At 41.2% G+C, this 21,804-nt stretch overlaps 1 protein-coding gene across 5 annotated transcripts in view; it reads right to left on the reverse strand.

Annotated features, from left to right (window-relative positions):
- PTPRT (protein tyrosine phosphatase receptor type T) overlaps window positions 1-21,804 on the reverse strand; it is a 698,170-nt gene that overhangs the window by 166,085 nt on the left and 510,281 nt on the right. For all 5 annotated transcript variants that reach the window (XM_039498533.1, XM_039498528.1, XM_039498531.1 and 2 more), the window contains 2 exons: window positions 10,991-11,192; window positions 7,113-7,215 (listed from right to left, as the gene is read on the reverse strand). In XM_039498533.1, coding sequence (XP_039354467.1) covers window positions 7,113-7,215; window positions 10,991-11,192 — 305 coding nt within the window. The remainder of the gene's footprint in view (window positions 1-7,112; window positions 7,216-10,990; window positions 11,193-21,804) is intronic.

Genomic DNA, 21,804 nt, shown 5'->3' on the forward strand with positions numbered 1-21,804 from the left:
ATGAAATTTTAATTTATACTGACTTCATTTGTTGTTTTTATGTAGCTTGTTGTAAAACTAGGCAGATATCTAGATGAGTTGATGTACCTCCTGGAAGACCTTTGCATAGCCCCAGGGCTACATGTACCCTGGTTGAGAACCATTGATTTAATTGTTAAAATATTGTAATATCTATCTATCTATATATCTGTATGTGTAAAAATTCCTAACTTCCCCCTCTGATTTTCTAACCACATTCATAGCTCCCTACGGAAGAGATAGTATGGTACAGCATGGCATGCAGTGTCAAAGAAGCTATATTTATGAAGACAAGTAAATAGGTTAAGGCAGTTACATGACTTGTTAAGAGACAATGTACTCAGATGAGAGTTTAGTGGATCCTGTGCCATGTAACAGGCTGGCAAAGTGGCTGTGCTCATTGGCTCTCCAGTAGGCATTGTGCCACCTACCCAAGTCACAATGCCTCCTGGAATACCCACTCTCAGATCAGAGTTTAGTATCCAGACTTTCTGTGGTCAAAATCTGATGCTTCCGAGGAAGTTAAAAAACCCACAAGAACCTACTCAATTATGCAATACTGTATGTATAGGCTTGGGAGCATTAGATTTATTTGGTAAATGTCGATTTCACCGTTCTCACACAAGCCAATGAGAAATATTTTTATTGATAAACATAATTTGCTTATCTGTAAATTAAGAAAAATGCTGCTTGTGAACTTATCAGAGTTTGATAGAAGGATATTTACCTTGCATATTTTGACATGGGATGTTGACAATTTGTGTTTTGATGATTATATATCCTCAACTTTTTGAATCATGTCTATTGTCATTAAATAAATTATTGTCTGTTCCCTATAATTCCCCACCACTGTGAACATTTGACTCAAGAAAAATTGGAAAAATGGTTACAGTCCATAATTTTGCACAACTGTGAAAAACTGAATAGAAAAATAATGAAACAAGTGATTAAAAATAAACGTCAATATTATCCATCGAACTGATAAAAAATAAAAATCAAGTTCTGCCAAGCCTATATATACACAAAGGATTAAATAGTTCTTCCTGACCCTTATAGTGATCCCCTGAAACATGACATTTAATTATTCTGATAATTACATCTCTTATTACTGGTGATAAAATCATCTGGTATAATTTAAAAAACAGCCCCATTATGACAATGGCAGAGCTGGAGCCTATGATCAAGGCTTGCAGCTCTTCTCGTCAGGGTTAAGGCACATTAATGGGATGGCTCAGGGAAGCTTGTAATGCTTCTGCCTGTGCTGTATCTTTTCTGTGTTACAGAGATGACATCAGTCTCTGCAGCAGACACTCTTCACCAGCACTTCAGTTCACAAAAACATTAAAGAAAAAGCAAACAAACAAATCTTGCCTGTGTTTAGCAGAAAACACCTCCTGTTAGTTTACCCTCAAACTCTTTCCTAAATTAAGCAGAACACCATGTAGGAGAAACCCAAGCTCAGGTGAGTTCAGAATACATGTCCTAAGGTGTATTACGGGAGATGTTAATAAAAACAGACAAAATTGATAATGTTTATTTATTATTAGATAATATAAAGCTAATAGATCTAGTATGATAACTGTTTCCCCTCCATCCCATCAACCAAGTCATGTGATGCATACATTCTGCGTTTGAATACTAGCTTACAAAAAGCCAACCAGAACTCTGTAAGTCAAGGCATGTATGTGCCTATTGCTGTATCACAACCGAGTCATCAAGACTACTAGGAGCATGATTTAAACATCAGGTCCTTTTTGCTGTGTCAATTATCTTTGATTGTCTTATTTATTTTCAAGCATTTATACAAGGTGTAATGTGTTTATGCTATGCAAGGGCTCTGTCACTTTAAAAACAATAAACTGTAACCTTTTGCATGAAATTAATGAATTCATTATCAACATAAAAGACAGACAAGCTCACATGTAGCCAGTAAAAATCCATTAAGAAGTCTCAAGGCAATGAACTGAATAGCACAGGTCGTGGTGCAGCTGCCATGATGTATGCGCCAAAACCACCAACTGGGACAAAAAAAGAGAACCCCAGTAAAGCTCTTAGCTTTATACCTCTTTCTTTATTCATTTCATTCTTCCCTCATGCCAAAACCAAGCTGATCAGGCTTGCAAACAGTGTTCCATGAAAACAGAAATACATACGGTGCATTAGAAACACAGGTACATAAAAAAGAACGCCAGTGGCAAAAACAACAGAGGAAGTGAGCAGCTACCAGAACAAGAACATAACACCAACACTTGCCAACCAGCACTTGAAGACCTCTGTTCTCAAGAGTTTGTGAGATAGAGAGAAGAGAGTGGACTGAGAAAAGGATGGTTTGAAAGAGAAAGTAATAGAAGAGTAGTGATGGGGAGTTATGGTCCAAGAATCAAAGAAGACACAGAGGTGAATGGACCAGGGGAGAGGAATATGGCCTGAGAGAGGATTTCAAGTTCCCCAGTCACGGAAGAGAAATACCACTAGGCAATCTATGCCTCCAGCCAAAAGTTAACAACCCCGCTTGACTTTCAAACATCCAACTCTCGTAAGAAACTTCTTATGGACATTTCAAAGATGCAGAATTGTTCCTAGGAATAATTTCAAGGAGAGAATGAAATCAAGATAGTCATAGGCTACTCCTGGAAAATCCACCAATAGAATGTCTAAATATGTCAGCTAGATTATTCGGTAAGAGTTATTGACTCAGCTTTACTCAGCAGAGGTTCAAATAAGTATAGAAGTGGAAGGACCCTGCAACTCCTAGGGGTAGTATAGGCTGCCCAGCCCAGGAAGGACTCTCTGTCATAACTCAAATATTTTTCAGGCCAAAGTTTCATTCTTCAATATTAAACTTAGGGAAAACATCAACACAAAAAGTAGCAGAGGGATAGCCGTGTTAGTCTGGATCTGTAAAAGCAGCAAAGAGTCCTGTGGCACCTTATAGACTAACAGATGTATTGGAGCATGAGCTTTCGTGGGTGAGTACCCACTTCATTGGATGCATCCTTTGCCGACCCTGAGCTGCAGCTCCCAGAGGTTTTCTCCTTGCCTCTCATTACTGTAAGATTTTTGTTGTTGTTAAATCCCAAGAGGGGTGACATCAGGACTCAAGAGTTAAAGATTAGGAAGAATTTTTAATTTTGGTTTCAGCTGACTTAATGTTCCCCATTTCCTTCCCCAGGAGTCTCTTGCTTCTCCACTGATGCCTTTCAGATAGAAAGCCGATCACACCAATACAATTCCAATTTCCAACCAGCAGAAGCTTTGCATGGAGCCCGGCACTTCTTGTGTAGCACTATCTCCTGGAACCCCTGACACTTTGTGTCACTGAGATGTTTACAGGCAGCATTTTCAAAGGATTCTCCTGGATCTCAACTAATCCAACATTTTAAGGCTGCTGGCTTGGGCTTCTGGGGCAACACAGATACTTCATAATTGCTGCCATTTTGAGAAATTCTTCAAAAATATTATCTAAGTTTTTACACTGTCCTCATTTCCATAGTATCAGACAGGGCCGGCTCCAGACCCCAGCGCGCCAAGCATGCGCTTGGGGCGGAATTTTGCCGGGAGGGCAGCAGGCGGCTCCCGCGGACCTCCCACAGGCATGACTGTGGAGGGGCAGCTGGTCCCGCAGCTCCGGTGGACCTCCCGCAGGCACGTCTGCAAGAGGTCCACCAGAGCCGCAAGACCAGCGGACCCTCCGCAGGCACGTCTGCAAGAGGTCCACCAGAGTCGCAGGACCAGCGGACCTTCCGCAGGCACGTCTGCAAGAGGTCCCCTGGAGCCACGGGACCGGGGACCGCCAGACCGCGCCGCCCTGCTTGGGGCGGCGGAATTCCTAGAGCCGCCCCTGGTATCAGAGCACCCTGTCTCTGTTATTGCTAGCTACAGATCATGAGTACTGAAAAGTTCAAGCTTTTGTGTCTGCTAAACAACCTCCCTTTAGCTACTCACCATGAGGAAAAATACAGCAACACCGGACATCAGTCATGTCCTAATATTGAAAGTGACTTGGGTTTAGTTTAGTTTAATTCTAAATGAAACTGATATACAATGAACCCTTGTTTGAAATATCCTACAGCAATAACCTAAGTATGACTCTTTAGGCTACACTGTACTGTCTATACCCCAGATAAACTACAGCAGACCAGACTTAAACACAGAGTAATTTATGCGGCTGTATCGTATGCATGTATTAGTTTTAATTATATACTCATATGCTTCCTCTCAAAAGCCAGAGAAGCAACGATAATAAGAATGATTATGTCTGTAACCATAACTGTGTAGTTACTACTTATACCTCCACAATAGAAAAATATTGCAATAGAAATCTTTAAACCCGGAGAAAAGGTCCTATATATAAAAGGCGCAGTAAAAACTGTTCTACTGGTTCAACCAATGAACCATCTATTCCTGTGCCCTGGAAGTAGTCAGTACCAGAAGCTTCAGAGGAAGGTGTATGGAACCCCATTATGCACCATTATGAGTTACCACCACTTAGGGGAAGTTTCTTCCTAACCCAGGTAGTTATGCTTTTAAGGACCATTCTGGGTAAGAGGTGGGTGTGGAGAGTGGGTGTTCCAGGGGGCACTGTGACTTGGGTAGGTGGCACAACGCCTACTGGAGAGCGAACAAGCATAGCCACCTTGCCAGCCTGTTACATGGCACAGGATCCACTCAGACTGCCTCACTGACTAGTGGTGAAGAAGTGAGCCCATAACTCTGCTCCTTTGGACAAGCTTCGCATGCACCTTGTGCCTTCCAAACAACAGGAGTGATTGTGCTGCAGGTGCAGGAAGGGAAGGAGCCTTATATCCCAATGCAGAAGTCTGGCACAATCAAACCCCAAATTATTAAACAGCAGCATTTCACTTGATTAGGCACTATTGGCAGGCAAATAAACAATAGGGGCCCCAAATGAGATCGGGGCCCTGCTGTGCTAGGTGCTGTACATACAAACAGGAAGAGATAGTCTTTGTTCTAAAATTGCTTACAATGTATCTCCTTTAAGTTCCAATTCCTTATTGTACTGAAAATACCTTTCAAGCAGGAAACACACACAGAGGTGCACATGGCTAAGCACTGAAAGATACCCACACCCAGCCTGCTTCCAAAAGTTAATATAAAGCTAGAATCTCCCCAGGGACTCAACCCCCATTCCCCTTTTCTTAAACCGATCTATACGTCAAGAAAATGAGGGTCATTACAGCAGGTAAGCCTATCACTTAGGTGTAGCATGTAAATATTTTTCTCATTGCAAATGAATGTATAATAGAGACTACAATATAATAGAAACCTGACTGAAAATTCATAGAAATGCCATGGGAAAATTTTCATAATGGACATATTTTCTGAAAAAAAGACATTATTCACAGAATGTGGTAAAAATGTAGTGAATTGGGCTTTGGAAAAAATTGCAAGGCTGTTCAATAAAAAGACAAAATAGCAACACTCTTCAGGCAGCAGGAGGTAAAATGAAATATAGGAAAGTTCCCCTGAATAAAACCCCCCAAAACTGTGAACATTTACTGCTCTCCTCCAGCATAGCAACCTTTCTAAGGGATTCAGATAATGGGATCTTAATTCTAGTCATGTTGGGAGTACAAGAAATGAGAGTTAGAACTTTAAAATGGGTACTACTGGAAAATTGAAAAGGTTAGTGGCGACCAGATGAACAAGTGAAATATAAAGAAAGGATCTGCCCTAAGTCTAACTGGCTCTTTTACTTAGGAGTATCCAAGAGTTTGTCAGGGTAAATTGCTACTCATTATAGACTTGACCACCGATTTATAAAACACATTTAATTAAACCAAGTAACTGTAGAATTTGCAAACTGGTTCAGTTTAGCTCTGTTGGAGCAGATATGGGATCAACTTTTCAAAACAACCTGTCAATGGGACTTATGGTCCTAAAGTCACTTGAGAAAATGAGACTGGCATTTTTGAAATTTTACTCCTCGAGTCTATTTTCAATGGTATAACGACAGGCATGTGAGAGCTCCAGATCAAAGGCAGTTATGAGAGGAGAGGGGAAGCTAATGGCGGTCGGGTGGCTTAGAGAAGTGTTTTGGTGGGTGTAGCTCAGTTCTTTCTGGGAAAATATCACAACAGCCACCATCACAAGCAGCACTAACTCACATCTTAGACAACCTTGGCAAGGACTAAGCAGGCATGGAGAGTGAACTAAATGAGATTTCTCCAGAATATGATGCAGTGGGGAAGTTAGAGAAGCTTGTCCTACTGCCATCAGTAAAGACTAAATAGAAAACTTTAGACTTCTGTGCTGACACCTTTCATCATGAAATTCCCTTAAAGAACACACTTTTTAAAAGGCAATATGCCATCTGCGCACACACATTCTAAATTCCAACATTGCTCATCTCACCAATGCAAGTTTCCTCCTTCTCAGGGACTTCTGGAAACGTGATCTGCAATGTCACAGCTCCAGAACAAGGGCATGAGTGTGGTTTCCTGCCCACAAATACCTTTGTGAGCAGAATCCCAGTTTGCCTAAAACAGCAGACTTGGAGTATAAGCCGAGCCTCATTGCAGTCTGACCTCACTCAGATGTTGGGGTCAGAATCTGTGCTTATCTTAGCTGGTGGACTGGGAGCAGCGGTGAGATTATAACATGAAGGCCTGGGGAGTTTAGTTTGGTCCAGATGCTGAACTAGGACAGAGACAAGTTTTAAGGGTCCTTGGGGTATTTCTAGCATTATTTACAAAATCATAATATACAAAAAGACCTTTTTTACAACTATGCTCTTACTAGTTAACCTTGGCAAGGCGATGCTAAAGACCCAGCTTCCCAGTTCATGATTCTGCATATGGTTGCTCCAACCCTGCAAATACATCTGGAGGGGATACTGTAAGGTCAATAACCAGTGCCACTGTATCATCAATCTCTTCCTAAGGTTAACTTCAGAATGCAAATAGGTGAGGGTATTTGTAAAGAGCTCTGAGAGGTAGAATCTACAGCACAGCTGCCTTTTATTGAGCATAAGTCCAGAGCAGCCACATTCTCAGACATGAATGACAGGTGTGTGCGTGGCTTGGGGCATGGAAAGAAAAAGCAAAGAGAAATGAGAAGAGGGAACCTTTTACCTGACAGGTGCTCCACGGGACTGAGCAGGTTTCAACATGATTGTGATGGTAGTGTCAGTCTCATTCAAGGGGGAGTCCGTGTCGTATTCAGGCATAGATGGTGCTGTGGCAGAACAGAGACCAATGTGTAAATTATCCACTAGTTTTTGTTTTCGGGAGCTATGGCAAAATAACATGAATCACTCTTGGAGCCTGGGTAGCATTTTTCATCTGAGATGTTGAAATACTTTACAAACATTCAGGGTGGAATTTTCAAAGCTGTTTAAAAGATTTGGACACCCACTTCCCTTTAAAAAAATAATGGGAATTGGACTCAAAATGTCCTAGATGGCTTTGAAAATCTCTCTCTAATTAGTTAAGCCTCAGCACTCCTGTGAAAATAGCCTCATTTTCTGCATTTTCCCATGGAGAGCCACACAGAGGTTAAGTCTTATCTTGGCTTAAGGTCATATAGTATGTCAACAGTAGAGCTGAGATAGAAGCCAGGAGTCCCAACTCTTATTCTCCAGCATTTATCACTAGATTACACTTCCTACACCTGAGATGCAACTTTCACTGTTTAGGCCTGAGCTAAGCTGAACATTTGTGAGCTGTAAGATAAATTTTGGACCAGAAGATGCTTAGGAAGGTGTGGGAATTAGCCAGGTTATCTCACACAGCTCCATAGTACTGTCACACACACACACACAGAACTACATAGTCTGTATTTTTGGTATTAAGTCTACCCACTAATTAGTACTGGGGACATTTTCAGGAAAACAAGATATTGACTTTCTTATAAGTTAGTTTTTCTGCTACTTATCTCCCCTTCTTGCTTCCCCACTTGAAATCAGACTCCTGTTTGGGACAACACCATTTTTTTGCTGTGGAAGAAGTGCAGATACCACAAACAGCATTAGGATTTTGGGTGGGAAACAAGCAGGAGCAGCAGATGAATCCCATAAGACTCAAAGATCCAGGTTTCATGCAAGTGCCTTTAGCTAAAAAGAACATGGAGGGATTAAATGCAGAAAATATGTTATATGAACAGCCTAGTTCCACTCAGTGCAGCTATAACTCAGAAAAGTGACTTGGTAAAACTGCATTGTGGGAGGTCCTATATTTCTCTACCATGACTTCCAGGTCAAATCAGCCTGTTTACAAGTTGATGATGTCTCAGAAACTGAAAACTGTCAAGATCCTGGTTTCTATTAGTAGTTCTGCCACTGACTTATTTTGAGGCCTTGTGCAAGTCACTTAACTTCCCTATTCCTTTAACATCCTCCCATCTATAAAATGGTGATGATTTTATGGGGGAAATGAATCTCTGAAATCTTTATATAAGAAACTCTATATTAAGGAAGCTTTTAAATAAAAAAGCTCGTTATAGGACAATTACCTTAACTATGAAGTATTATTTGTATTTCAATATTTTCTAGAGATGCACAGCCTATTGTGCCAGATGCATTACAGGCATAGTAAAAGACTATGCTGGCCTCAAAGAGTTTACAATCATACTTTAAGACAAGACAAAACTGGTGAATGAAACACACCTGGTGGAAGGACTGGGTAACAATAATAGGGAGTGTAATTCAGTGATCAATATTTGCATTAGTTACCATGCACGTATATGGAACATACCAGTTTTCCCTTACACTTAAAATATGAAAAAGCTAAGTGATAGCTCGGCAAATGTTGGCTTTTTGGCAACCACTGAATAGTAACATAATTACTATACAACTGCATGGTGTTTACTACTTTAGGGCCCACTGAAGTCAACAGGAGTTTTGTCAGTGACTTCAGCAGGAGCAGAATTGGGCCCTTAATAGTTACCAAGAGATTATGATTATAAACATATACAGGCACATTGCAGCAAGATAGGCATGCCTGGTCATTAAAAATAATTACCAAAAAGTCCCATAAAAACACTACAATAGGTGGAAACATGTTAGTAATCAAAAGCCCAACACAAAAATCCTTATTCCTGAACACTGCCTTCTTGGGCATTGGCTTTATGAGAAGCATAATGAGAGCTTTCAAGTTATGAACACAGGAGTGGCCATGCAATGTGATGATCTAGTGTTAGTGACTATGCTATTGCCTGTGTGAAGCCTCTGAGCCTACCTACTATGAACCAGATGTTTCAGAAGCCTGTGAGGACAGACTGAGCTGATTGCTTATGTGCAGTCAAGTGCGGGGGTTACTCTAACTTGATTTCTGAATATTCATGGAATGCTAAAATAAAAGCAAATGGAATCAGAGAGGGAAAGGTACTAGCATTATTGTGCAATTGTATCTTTGTTATGTTACAAGTGTGCAGAGTGTGCACCGTCTCCTTCTAGTGGTAGGTCTACATGGAGGCTAACAGTCTATGTGGCTGATATTAGCTAATGGAGTTACTTCTTTAGCGCAAGTATGGAGATCTGCACTTTTGTGCTGAAAGTCAGAAGTTCAAACCCTGCTGATGATTAGTGGAAGGAATGGTTATTTGATGCTTATTCTCTCATTTATGTCTAGTGCATTGGCAACATTGTCCTCTTTCAAAATTTGTTGTTAAAAACAAAGCAGAAAAATGCCTTGCAGTGCACTGTTTTATAAGGCAGTTGGCTACGATTTGGGGCATCACAATTGTCTGAGGACATCTGCACACTAAAATTCTGCACTCAAGGTTTGCCTTAAGCTTTCCTCTGCTGGGTAAAGATATAAAGCAAAGCCAAAGGTATTCCTATTATTCACTGTTATCAAAGAGGTGAAAAAATGAACCAGGTGAATAACACGTTATCCCAATGCTGTCATTTTAATTGTAAAACCTTTCCATAAATCTAATCCAGCACTTGGTTCTTCCCTATCCAATTCCTCTACCCTCCTCTGAAACTCATCTAGCAATAGCCTCCTCTTTCTCTGCAGGTGCAAGAGCCTTCTTCTCTGCAGCTCCTGCGGTCTTTTAACAGCCTTCCTGGACATACCTGCCTTGGATTCTCCATCTTTTCTCCAGTCCCATTTGGAAAAACAATTACCTTTCTCCTTGTTCAGACCTCTCCATTGCGCTATCCTTCTGATTATTTAACTAGCTCTATTATCACTCCCTGTGGAGCATTTTGAAGATATAAAGACCACATTTTCAAAGGATTCTCTGAAACTAGGCACCTGGTGTAAATGTACACTCATAGTCAGTTGCGGGGGGGGGGGGGGGAAATGATGTCATCTAACACACTGTCGGCATCCATAAATCAGATATTTATTATTAGGTACTATTTTCACACACACCCATCAAATGTGGATGCTGGGGGAAGCCCACTTTAAAAATTTGCCCCACAGAGTTTGTATGGTATTGAAATTATCATCATTATTAATATGGAATACAACCATAAATTCCCTTATTACATCCAAAAGACAAATGGTATTTACACAGTTGCTCCAAACGTACTTTAAAATGCCTAAGCACTCAACACACTCATACAGTAATATGCAGTTATAGGCATTGATCAGGCACTTACAACAGCACTAGACCTGGGATGCCCAAAACCATGTTGCCTGGGTCCAGCTGGATAGGCAAGTAATTAGCAATGAACCCTTTAAGAGTCCACACTTCTATAGCTTATCTATCAGAACCTGTGGGACAATTGTCACTGCTTCTTGAATTCTTTTCTTTGCTGAAACTTGTTAGAACCATCTTTGATCATTGGGGCTTTTCTTCAAAGATTTCCATCCTGTATTTACACAGACTGCAGATCATATATATTCTTCAGTCAAGCTAACAACCCTTTATGGAGCTATCTTATCCTGCAGACAGAGATACTATGCCAAGTTGTTTTTTCTTGCTTTATTAGTTTGCTGACTTTGGATTTACAAAGGACAAACCAAGGGCAGGCCTCTTCCCTTCTCCCCCAGTGCCGTACCTGAAATTTTAGTTGCGATACGTGTTGTGATGGGAGGTCCGAAGCCCTTCACTGTGCTGGCTTTGATGGTGAACGAATAGGTAGTCCCTGGATATAACCCTACAAAGAGGTGGTGAGTTTCATTCCTTAGTTTGAAGATCTTTCCCCTCTGGCTGGATAAGTCAGCACTGGGATCCAAGGACCCAACAGCTTTGTATGTAATCTGCAAATAAAGAACAGAGAGAGTCAGGGTGGTTGTGCTGACATCAGGATTGTCAGGCAAAAAAACAGATCCAGTTTCATTATCTTCCGTGAATGGGTTTTTACTTGGATGCTGGAGATCCAAGCATGATCTTTCATCCAAAGTTGCACTTAATAGAGGGTCTCATTTTTCACTTCCATTACCAACAGGCTCAGACTGCAGCATAAACTGATTTAAGAAGTGGATGAACAATTTTTTTTTAAAAGAAATCTGTTAATTTCTTCGGCCAAATTAAAGTTGAAAGCAGGATTTTCATGAATATTTCTGGTGTAATTCCTTCCCCTCACCCTTCTCCCTGTGATGTGAAAAGACTTGTGGGAAAATTTCCCATAAATTATTTTTCCTGCCAGCTAGTGGCCTGATCGAAAGCCAATTGAAGTTAATGGGAGTCCTTCTATTGACTTCAATTGGCTTTGGATCAGGTTCTAAAACAGAAAGAATTCTTGATCCAGAGAGAATATTCTTTTAAGAACATGAAATAAATACCGTGAAGGCATTCCACAAATTCCCTCCTCCCTTTGCCTGTGTTTTTGAGACTGTTTCAGACTGATTTTTTTTTCTGGCTTTGTCCTTGGTTTTGAGGGTTTGTGTATGAGTGCTGTCCCTGATTTCCACCTCAGAGTGTTGGCAGAAAGGTATGGATCCAGACAGATATTCATGAGTACACATATTGCTAGTGATAACACACCTTTAGAGAAATACAAGCCCAAAGCACACCTTTGAAATTCTGTCTGAGTTCCATTATGCCTACCAGTGGCAAGTCTGTGGATATACAGACATTGGAGGTAAAACTCATGACTTATTTACCAGCTGATTCCTTCCCTATGTTTCAAATTCAATCCAACGGTGACTCAGTTTCAACTGAACTGTCAATATAATATACTGTACTCTACTGCTCCCTTAACATATCCTGATATTACAGGATCCTCGCTTATTTGTAATGAAACACTATGAATAAATCAATGTATGTTAATATAGCAAGTCTTCAATGTTTTATGAAGGTCTTCACGAGAATCTAATTCCTGGATTTGCCAGAAAAAGGCTTTGAAAATTCTAAGTCCCTTGTATTATGACAGGAGGAAAATGTTGCATTTTGAAGAAAAAACAAATATATAATGTTAAAAAAGGAATATCTTGTAACAGGCTTGAAAACAGACAGAGGCCAATTCTTACTGGCACCATGCAGGAGCAGCAAATCACACTTTTATTTAGACAGAGGCAGATCACAAAAGAGAGAGCTAATACACAGAGAATAGGTTGGATTACAGGTAAGAAGAGTGAATTCCACCAGGGTCCATAATGATATAGAGCAGCAAGAACTGAGGAGAGTGGCACCCTCAAAAGCAGCTCTATTAAATCAGCTTGTCAGTATTTTCAATTTAAACTCACTATTTTCCCAAGGAACTATACATTGCAATTTAATTTGTTGCTACTTCCCAGCAGCTGGCTATACAGAGTCAGATCTCAGGACAAAGGTCATTAAAAAAACCACAAACACGTGGAAGCAGAACACTTCATTCACCTTTGGGGGCAGCACAGAGGGAACAATTGCAGCTGCCTTAACAAAAGATTTTCAAAGAGGAAGAGAACTTTAGGTAAAACACAGTTAGGTTCTGAGGAAAAGATCATAGCCCTGGCTCTGCTACAGATGAGGCAAATTTAAAAAAATAAAATGTATTCATTCAGTGTTTAGTTTTGAGTCACAAGCAACAAAAAAACTTCAAAAACAGACTCCAACGAGAGACTGCTGAATTGGAATTAATTTGAAAATTGGACACCATTAAATTAGGCTTGAATAAAGACTGGGAGTGGATGGGTCATTACACAAAGTAAAAATATTTCCCCGTGTTTATTTTCCACCCCTACAGTTCCTCACACCTTCTTGTCAACTGCTGGAAATGGGCCATTTTGATTACCACTATAAAAAGGTTTTTTTTCTCTCCTGCCGGTAATAGCGCACCTTAACTGATCACTCTCGTTATAGTGTGTATGGTAACACCCATTGTTTCATTTTCTCTGTGTATATATATCTTCCTACTGTATTTTCACTGCATGCATCCGATGAAGTGAGTTTTAGCCCACAAAAGCTTATGCTTCAATAAATTTGTTAGTCTCTAACGTGTCACAAGTACTCCTGTTCTTTCTACGAGCAGGAGAGACTGTTAACCTCTTGGAACCTGCATGCTGTGTTTGTACTAATAAAATGTAGAAACAGCATTTTTAGAATGGTCTTAAGGGGCTGGGTAGGAGTTCAGGGATCAGGAAATTGGGAATAGGATAAGGAAATTTCCAGCTCTAGGTCACTGAAAATCATGCCCATATGATGGCTAGCCAGTATCCTATGTGAATTCAGTTAGTTGGCTCAGTACAGGTCTTAGCAGACTGACTGAGTGCAACAATTCAATTCCCACAGACCATCACATTTCCATCAGATGGTATTGACTTTCAATAACATTAGCAGGGAGACCACAGAGGAGAAGTGGAGGAATCTTGCACTACAACTGTCCTTCATCTATGGATAAATAGAAGAGGCTACTCATCAATAATCCATCAATCTTCATTTTTAAAAATTAACAAACAAAACAACAAAAGAAATCAGATACTTAAGGCAAATGAAACTCCAGCAATATTTTTGATAAAAAGTAAGTTATGGAGCTTTACAAGTCAGAGTCTGCTCATTAGATTCTGCACAGAAGACTTGCATGGGGGGCACACAAACTACAGAGGAACTCAACTTGTGAAGTCTGGAACCTGATTCAGAGTTGAATCCAACATTCACCACAGTTTTGGTAGGGAGTAAGCAGCATTCAAGAGGGAGGGCCTGTTTCAGATTCAGGGTTGCAGGGTTGCAGTTCAGGCAAATTAGAGAGAGAAGCCCTACCAACAAAAGTTTTGATCCAGATCAGAATCTGAAGTTTCTCAGAAGTGTGAGCTTTTTGGGGTGGGGTGGGGAAAGGGGATTATTCTTGGTATTACTGTAGGACCCACAGGGGAAAGGCCGCATTGTGCAAGGCTCTGTACAAACATACAGAGGAACCAATCCCTGCTCCAACAAACTGAAGACAGAGAGGGCGTACAGGGTAATAGTAATGCAAATATGTTTCTGCAGAGGTGAGCTATGGGCACAATTTGTAGGTAGCATTATTTGAATGATAAGTAAATATAATAGCATCAGTAGATATGGCTCGACATCTGCCTACCTATTGTCAGTTGAGTTAGGTTTAAACTCCTCTCTGCTTTCTACACTAAGAACCTTGAATTATGGGAGTGGGTTAGAAATGCATATAAGGCACGAAACTCAGAACCAGAGGGCCCAGTTTCTATTCACAGTTCTGCCACAGATTTGTTGTGGGACCCTGGGAAAGTCACTTCTCTTTATACCTCAGTTTTGTCTTTTGTAAAATGGGGGTTATGATCCACACCTTTTAAAATGTTCGAGATCGATGGGTGAATAGGATTATATCATGGCTAAATATTGATATTTAAGCAGCAAACTCAATGGTGAGCAGTGAGGTAAATGTAACTCTGAAAATAAGGCTCTGTTTGTTTTGAATGAGACACAACTCCTCTCCCATCTCAGGCAGATCAGCAACTTTTCAGTCCTAGGAAATGTGACTTCTGTCTTTTAAAGTAAGCGACAGAATGCTAGCACTAAGGCAGAGTCCAACATAATGCTGGAAGGCACTGCACAACAACTTTCCCACATGGCTCTGCTACTGCACCTCAAATCTCCTGCAATTGGTGTCTCAGCTCTCTACGCTGCTATCCAAAGAATCTTCCATCTCACCTGTAGTTTCTGTTCCAGTCCTGGTCCTCTACACAGCTCTGTCAGCATACATCAGTCCTCACCAGCAGCCTACCCTTCTACTCCTGTAGTAGGCTATCCTCATACAACTCGGAAGCATACATCACTCATGACATGCAGCTTCCTGCTATTGCAGTCATGGGTGTTTCCTGTTCAGAGACTTCAAAGTGTGTGACATTGTGTGATGAGTTCGTGTTGCAAACAGAAGACAGGCTATAACGTTATCTTACTTTTCTATAATGCATTTCATGCAAACAACGCCAAATCTGTTTACAAACTGTACAAGCTACTTAGAATGTACAAAGCATTTTCACTTTTATTCCACTTACAACACACAACTTTTGTGAAGATTAGTTAATGTCTGCACCATCCTTCAAACACTAAGTGCTACAGAAACAGCAAGTAGTATCATTCCTAGCTTTAAAACATAACATGCTGACTTATGATGGAACATTTGATCCTTTCTTGCAATCTGACTTCATCATCCGTGACTCCATGAGTGGTGTGCTTTCTTGATATATCTGTAGGCTTTCAATTAAAATTCAAGGTTTTCCTCTGTATAGTACAATCAAATTAGATGCTATTGTGCACTACTCCTTATAATCCATCTTCCCGTTGCCTTAGAACCTTAGTGCTGTCCCTTGGAACCAAGTAGCAGCTCCCTGTACATGTACACTTCTATTTATCTAAACAAACAAATCCATTTTGTCACATACAAAGCTTGGCACACACACTGTGTATGTCTACACTGCAATGTAAGCCCAGGGTTCTAACCCCCTTCTGTCTATATACAAATCTCAACAACCTGGGGCTCAGACCCAGAACCCCCCAGGGAAGGAAGGTACAAGCCAGAGTCAAGCCATGACCCAAGGCGTGCACTCCATAATGTTTTATAGAAATACACTTATGAGTGTGAATATGATGTAACTGGAATATGCTTTATGCAAAAGGTCTCTTGTAAGGTATCATTACAAAGCTTATGATGTACTGAGTGTGTTGATCCCATTTGTTTGCATGTATTATTTCTATGTCTGGAGTTAGGAGAATAAGATTTAAACTTGTATTACTGATGTAAACATATTATGTGGAAGCCATTAAGGGTGCTTCAGAATCAATGACCTGTAAATGGGTCTGTTTACTAGCAAACCTTCCTGGGTACATGCAGGCCAATCCTGGAAGAATGGAGGCTGGGGTCTCACAGGACATGTGGACATGTCACCTGATACTGGAATCCATGTTAAAACTGGTGCTTTTCCATTTAGAAGGAGGGGTGGGGACCCAGAGAGACAAAAGATTCCTGCTTTGTGCCAAAGCTATAAAAGGGGGTGGAACAAACAAAGGGGCTGCCAGTCATGAGAATACCCCTGCTTTCCACTTAAGATGTCCCCTGGAACAAACAAGGACTGTACCAGGGAAAGAATTGGGCCCAAACTAGAAAGGAGTATAGTCTGTGAAAGAAGCTTATTGGAACATCTCTGAGGGTGAGATTTTACCTGTAAACAGTTTCTTAATGTATTAGGCTTAGACTTGCATGTTTTTACTTTATTTTGCTTGGTGACTTAAGTGGTTCCAAGTAATAACAGATAGAACAAAGTAAGTCCTACTTTTTATACTTAATAAAATCACTTTTGTTTATTAGTAAACCCAGAGTAAGTGATTAGTACCTGGGGGAGCAAACAGCTGTGCATATCTCTCTATCAGTGTTATAGAGGGTGGCCAATTTATGAGTTTACCCTGTATAAGCTTTATACAGAGTAAAACAGATTTATTTGGGGTTTGGACCCCCACTGGGAGTTGGGCATCTGAGTGTTAAGGGCAGGAACACTTCTTAAGTTGCTTTCAGTTAAGTCTGCAGTTTTGGGGCACGTGGTTCAGACCCCTGGGTCTGTGTTGGAGCGGACTGGTGTTTCTGGCTCAACAAGATAGGGTGCTGGAGTCCCAAGCCAGCAGGGAAAGCAGGGACAGAAGTAGTCTTGGCACATCAGTTGGCAGCTCCAAAGGAGTTTCTGTGACCCAACCCATCACAATGAGATTTAGGGATTTCACCTAGTAGTTTACCTGAAAACCAAAACACAGTGAACTCTTTCAAACAAGCTCTGCAAAACAGTCATGAAAATGTACCTGCCCAGTCACAAATTCTACTCATCTATCCTTTACTAAAAATTACCAGTGCTATATTTCAATTCCTTTGTTAAACAACATTAAACAAACCCAGAAAACAGAATTTTACAAGGCATATATTTTCTCAAAACATATTAAATATCAACTGTTAGGATCTTAAGCTTCCCACCAAAGTGTGGTTCCTGAACACAGAAATGCAAACCAGTTAGCAGAGCTCTTAAATATCGCCACCTTAAATGAAACATTGTTTTGTAGATACACAATACAATTTTAAAATAGTTCTGCTGTTTAACTGGCACCCGGTGTAACAATTTCTGCGAAGCTGTAGCACATCTGAACCATGTAAATCCATTAACTATGCCCCATGTCTCCTGAAAGTTTTATGTGCATTTTTTTTTAAATACAGCCCAGCCAACCCTTCTGTTCCCCACTAAAACAACAGACTTCTTGACTTCCGAGAGCACCGTTGAACTGAAAGTGAGGAGCAAATTTTTATTAATGCCCCAAGAGTGACATCATCTTGTGACATGGACAATTGAGGAGTTGGGACTAGGGAGACTACCACTCATGACCTTGCCAGGATCCAAACTCAAGTCTCCAGGGACTTCCTTTCACTTTACTGAGTTGGGAGAAAATAAACCAATTCCTGACTTGTAGCTGTTTTTGAAAATACTCCTCTCATGTGTACCAAGAGTCAAGACACTGGAAACAGGACTAGTTTATACACTGTTTTTATTTTAATATCATTGTACATGCAGAGGCACTGGTGGAATAGTTGTGGTGACGGACTCCCTGTAGAAGGGGCATAGGGAATAAAGATCCTCTGATGACTGTCAGGGTGTCAGTTCTTTCACTATCACACTCTGCTAGCATCAGACAGGAAGAAGGCAACCTTTTAATTCAGACAGAACAGCTTGTTAGCTCACACATTCGCACACCTCTCCCAGCACTGAATGCTGGACTCACCTCCACAGTCCCCTCTGGAAATTGCATACCTCCAACACACAGAGAAACAGACACACCTGCAGGTAGCCTGCCATAACTGATGGAAACAGAAACACTGAAACATGAAAATGATGCTAAGGAAATCACTAATGATGTCATATGAAGAGTGTATCTTCATGGGGGGGGCAGTTATTCCAAAGCTTTTTGATATGCATCAGGTAACTTGCAGTACACAACTCACCCCAAAAGGATGTGCACAGAACACCTGTTCTATTTTCAATTTGCATTGTGTGAACACACTGCAGTAGTTTGCTGAGAATTGAGGGCATAGAATTCTCAGGGGGTATTCTAGGGCATTTTGCTTTGTTGTGTGCAGGCTCTGACTGGTGTCTCAGATGGGGTGTGCTATAATTGTGTAGAATCTTATCCAAAAAATATACAGGTCACATGTCCCAAGCCAGATTGTCTCCTTTTCCCCCTTATTACAATGTACTTTCCCCTGAGCTGCTTGCTCTTTATTGGGCATTGGTTGGCATCCCAGTCATGATACCTTGCAGGCATCTGCTTTGCAATGTCCACAAAGAGGTCTTTATTTCAGTGGCTGGCCACAGAAGCTTCCTGGACTGATGCTTCTCTCTAGATAGTGATGAGATCCAGGGTTTCAGCATTGCTCCAAGCATCTGTGCAAAGCATGTTGTGGGGTTGCACTTGTATTGCAAGAATGCCAGTACACTGGGATCCAGAAGCAAATGGACAAAATCTGGCTCCGTGTCAGCTTTTAAATGGCATGAGGGTCATCCTGGGAACTCAACACCAGAGCTCAAAGGGCCCACAGGTAAACACACAGGCCAGCAATGGGTCAATTTGCAAACACTGTGGGATAGCAAGTGGAAGCATGCAAAAAGGAGTGCGCAGCAATTGTGTCCACACGAACAATAGATCAAATTAATTCAATTCCAAGCGTCTGTAGTCCACTTTAGAAGAGGATTGCCGAGTTCATGATAAACATGGAGTTAGCAGACGGTGTATGCAAGTGTTTTCAAATTTTGATCCAGTTTAAAACCACAGTGTAGACAAGCCCAAAGTGAACTGCACAACAGTCATAGCTTTTTTTCTCTCTCTCTCTCTCTCTCTCTCTTTTTAAATAAAGGTGTCTCTCATTCTGAGACCCTGCTGACCAGAGAACTGCACGATGCTGCTGCTTCCAACTGCAGGTACAATCTTTTCCCTATTGGAATCAACTCTATCTTGCCAGAAGGATAATTGGCAACCTTAGCTATGTGAGCTATGAAGGTGCAGGGCCCTCCAGGGCCCAGCACTAACACAGCTATCCTCTGCCAGGCAGAGCACTCCCCTCACTTCCAGGCTTGTGGTCACACCTGACTCCAGTGCTCACAGACTACAACCATCAATAATTTCCCCAAGCCCTTTCCTACGCTACATGCTTTAGTGCCTCTCCATGGCTTCTCACTCCATGCAATGGGGTCAGTGTCCACAAAGTCTTAGAAGCAGGTGAGTAGGAAGGTTTTCACAGCCTAAGCCTGGGTTCATGTAGGTAGGAGACTCTTTAGGGTACATATGTCATAGGCATGGAGATTTGGGGACCTGGATATCAGTGGCAGAGAGCTGGATGGAGCCACATGTGCTATGTTGCACAGGGACTGCAAAAACTAACCAAGCCTTCTACATATCTTTCCAACTCACCTAAGTTCTGCAGAACCTCTTAACTGAGAAGACCCTAGTCAACAATAAGGCTATTAATTGTTAATCTTGCTTCACATATTCCATTCCACGCTGTAATAAATCCTATAAACCAATCCCTACGTGACATCCCCCAAATATAAATAAATAAAAATAAATTGAGTTTTGGAAGCCTGAGAGAAAAATCCTTGAACTTGAAGGTGACAAAATATAGTTCCTTTCTTTTGCATGAAGTTAGACGTGTCACTGTATTGGGAATGCAGCATTTCTTGGGCAGACTCTAATGCGTGGCATGATTTAACGGTGTAAGTGACTCTTCTACATCTGAGTGAAACTCTGTGGTATCACTTTTGTGGGGAATTTCCTTTGAATTCAGTTTGTCTGCACATCCCCCTTCAACACCAAATTTCAGGTTCCAATGAACCCATAAACCCAAGTGTGGGAGGCAGGCAAAACTTCAGAGCTTCATCTAATTTCACAATGAAACCAGATGAATCCGTATGTTTTGCCATAGAGTTAACACTGGCATATGAACCAGGCTGGGTATCTCACAAGACTCCAGAACTTTAGCAACACTTTTGGAGAACCTGAGCTGAGTTTGCAACATTGAAAAGCATTCCTAAGAAAAAAATGAACTTCAGGTTTCATGGTAAACCACCCAAAGCACTAATTATTTCCCGAAGGACTGCCTTCCCTTTCCTCTTACAGACTGGACCCTCAGCACAGTGGGCAGCAATAGGCTTGGCAGGGGTGCTATCACAAGATGCTAGATAAAACTGAACACACTCTGGGAGATTTAGATCTGTTCTGAATCCACAGATATCCACACCCTAAAGACCACCACCACAATTAGCACTAGCTGGTTCCTAGCTGATCTCAGGAGAATGGACTAGGCCCTGGAGTCTGACTTACCCTTCCTTCCCTAGTGACATCCCCCTAAAGGCTGGGATCAAGGCACATTAACACAGTAGAATGAGGAATATTTGCGAAGCAATGCTTGTGCACTACCTGTTCTCTGGATTAAAAGAGAAAGCTTCTGTTTCCAACACCCTTCATCAGTCTGACATTTAATTAAGAAATGAAAACCTACTCACATCTACTAGACAGATTCTCACTCATGGCTTTTCTCCACACTTTGCTTTCTTGGTGAAACACCAGGGCACAGACTATTAAACTCTTTGGAGGAGATTAAAGTAATACAGAGAGGAAAATCAAGTAGATTTAAGCAAACAAATATAAGTGCCAGCTGCAACTCAACAGCAAAGAATGATTACAAACTAATGAGATAGATCCACAACTTTTGTGATACTGATTTATTGTATTAATTTTACATCTTTTGGCTATAAATTCCACATCTCATCTTGGCAAAGTAACAGTTTTAGCAGATAATTATAGCTCTCCTCCTAACTTCTATAGAGTACACACTCATGCACACACATTTCATACATATTATATTTTAACACCACTTTGCTATAAGTGTCATTCTCTTTGTTGGGCTCTCACCTCCTCCTGTATATAACTTCTGCCCTTGTGCTCCCCCCGTAGCATCACTCTCTTCACTATAACACCACCTCCTAACACTTAACACTCAGGTCCTCACAGCTAGTATCATAACGAGTGAAGTGTACCCACTGAGGGAGGGAGGGGATTATAAATAACCAATAAAATATCAAAAGGCTCTGGGTGTGGACTATACATCAGATTTAACAAACATCAAGTTCCTGTAGCCACAGGTTCCATTCCTGGAGTGGTAGGGGTAGGGCTCAGCCCTATATTCTTCTAAGGCAGACAAATACTGAGTGCTTGTCTGCATGAACAATTAGTCCACGGCAAGGTGGGGTGTAAATCTACACCACTCTAGCCTGCCGTGCCCTAACTGTCCATGTGCACCCTGCTGACATACATTAACAGTTAATTTGTGGGCTTTGATCTAGTCCATGGCTTTGATCTAGTCCATGGATGTCACATGGGCCACTGCTGTTTGCTGATTGGGCCGTGGGT

Source organism: Mauremys reevesii, linkage group 13 (assembly GCF_016161935.1).
Source record: "Mauremys reevesii isolate NIE-2019 linkage group 13, ASM1616193v1, whole genome shotgun sequence".
Taxonomy (NCBI): Eukaryota; Metazoa; Chordata; order Testudines; family Geoemydidae; genus Mauremys; species Mauremys reevesii.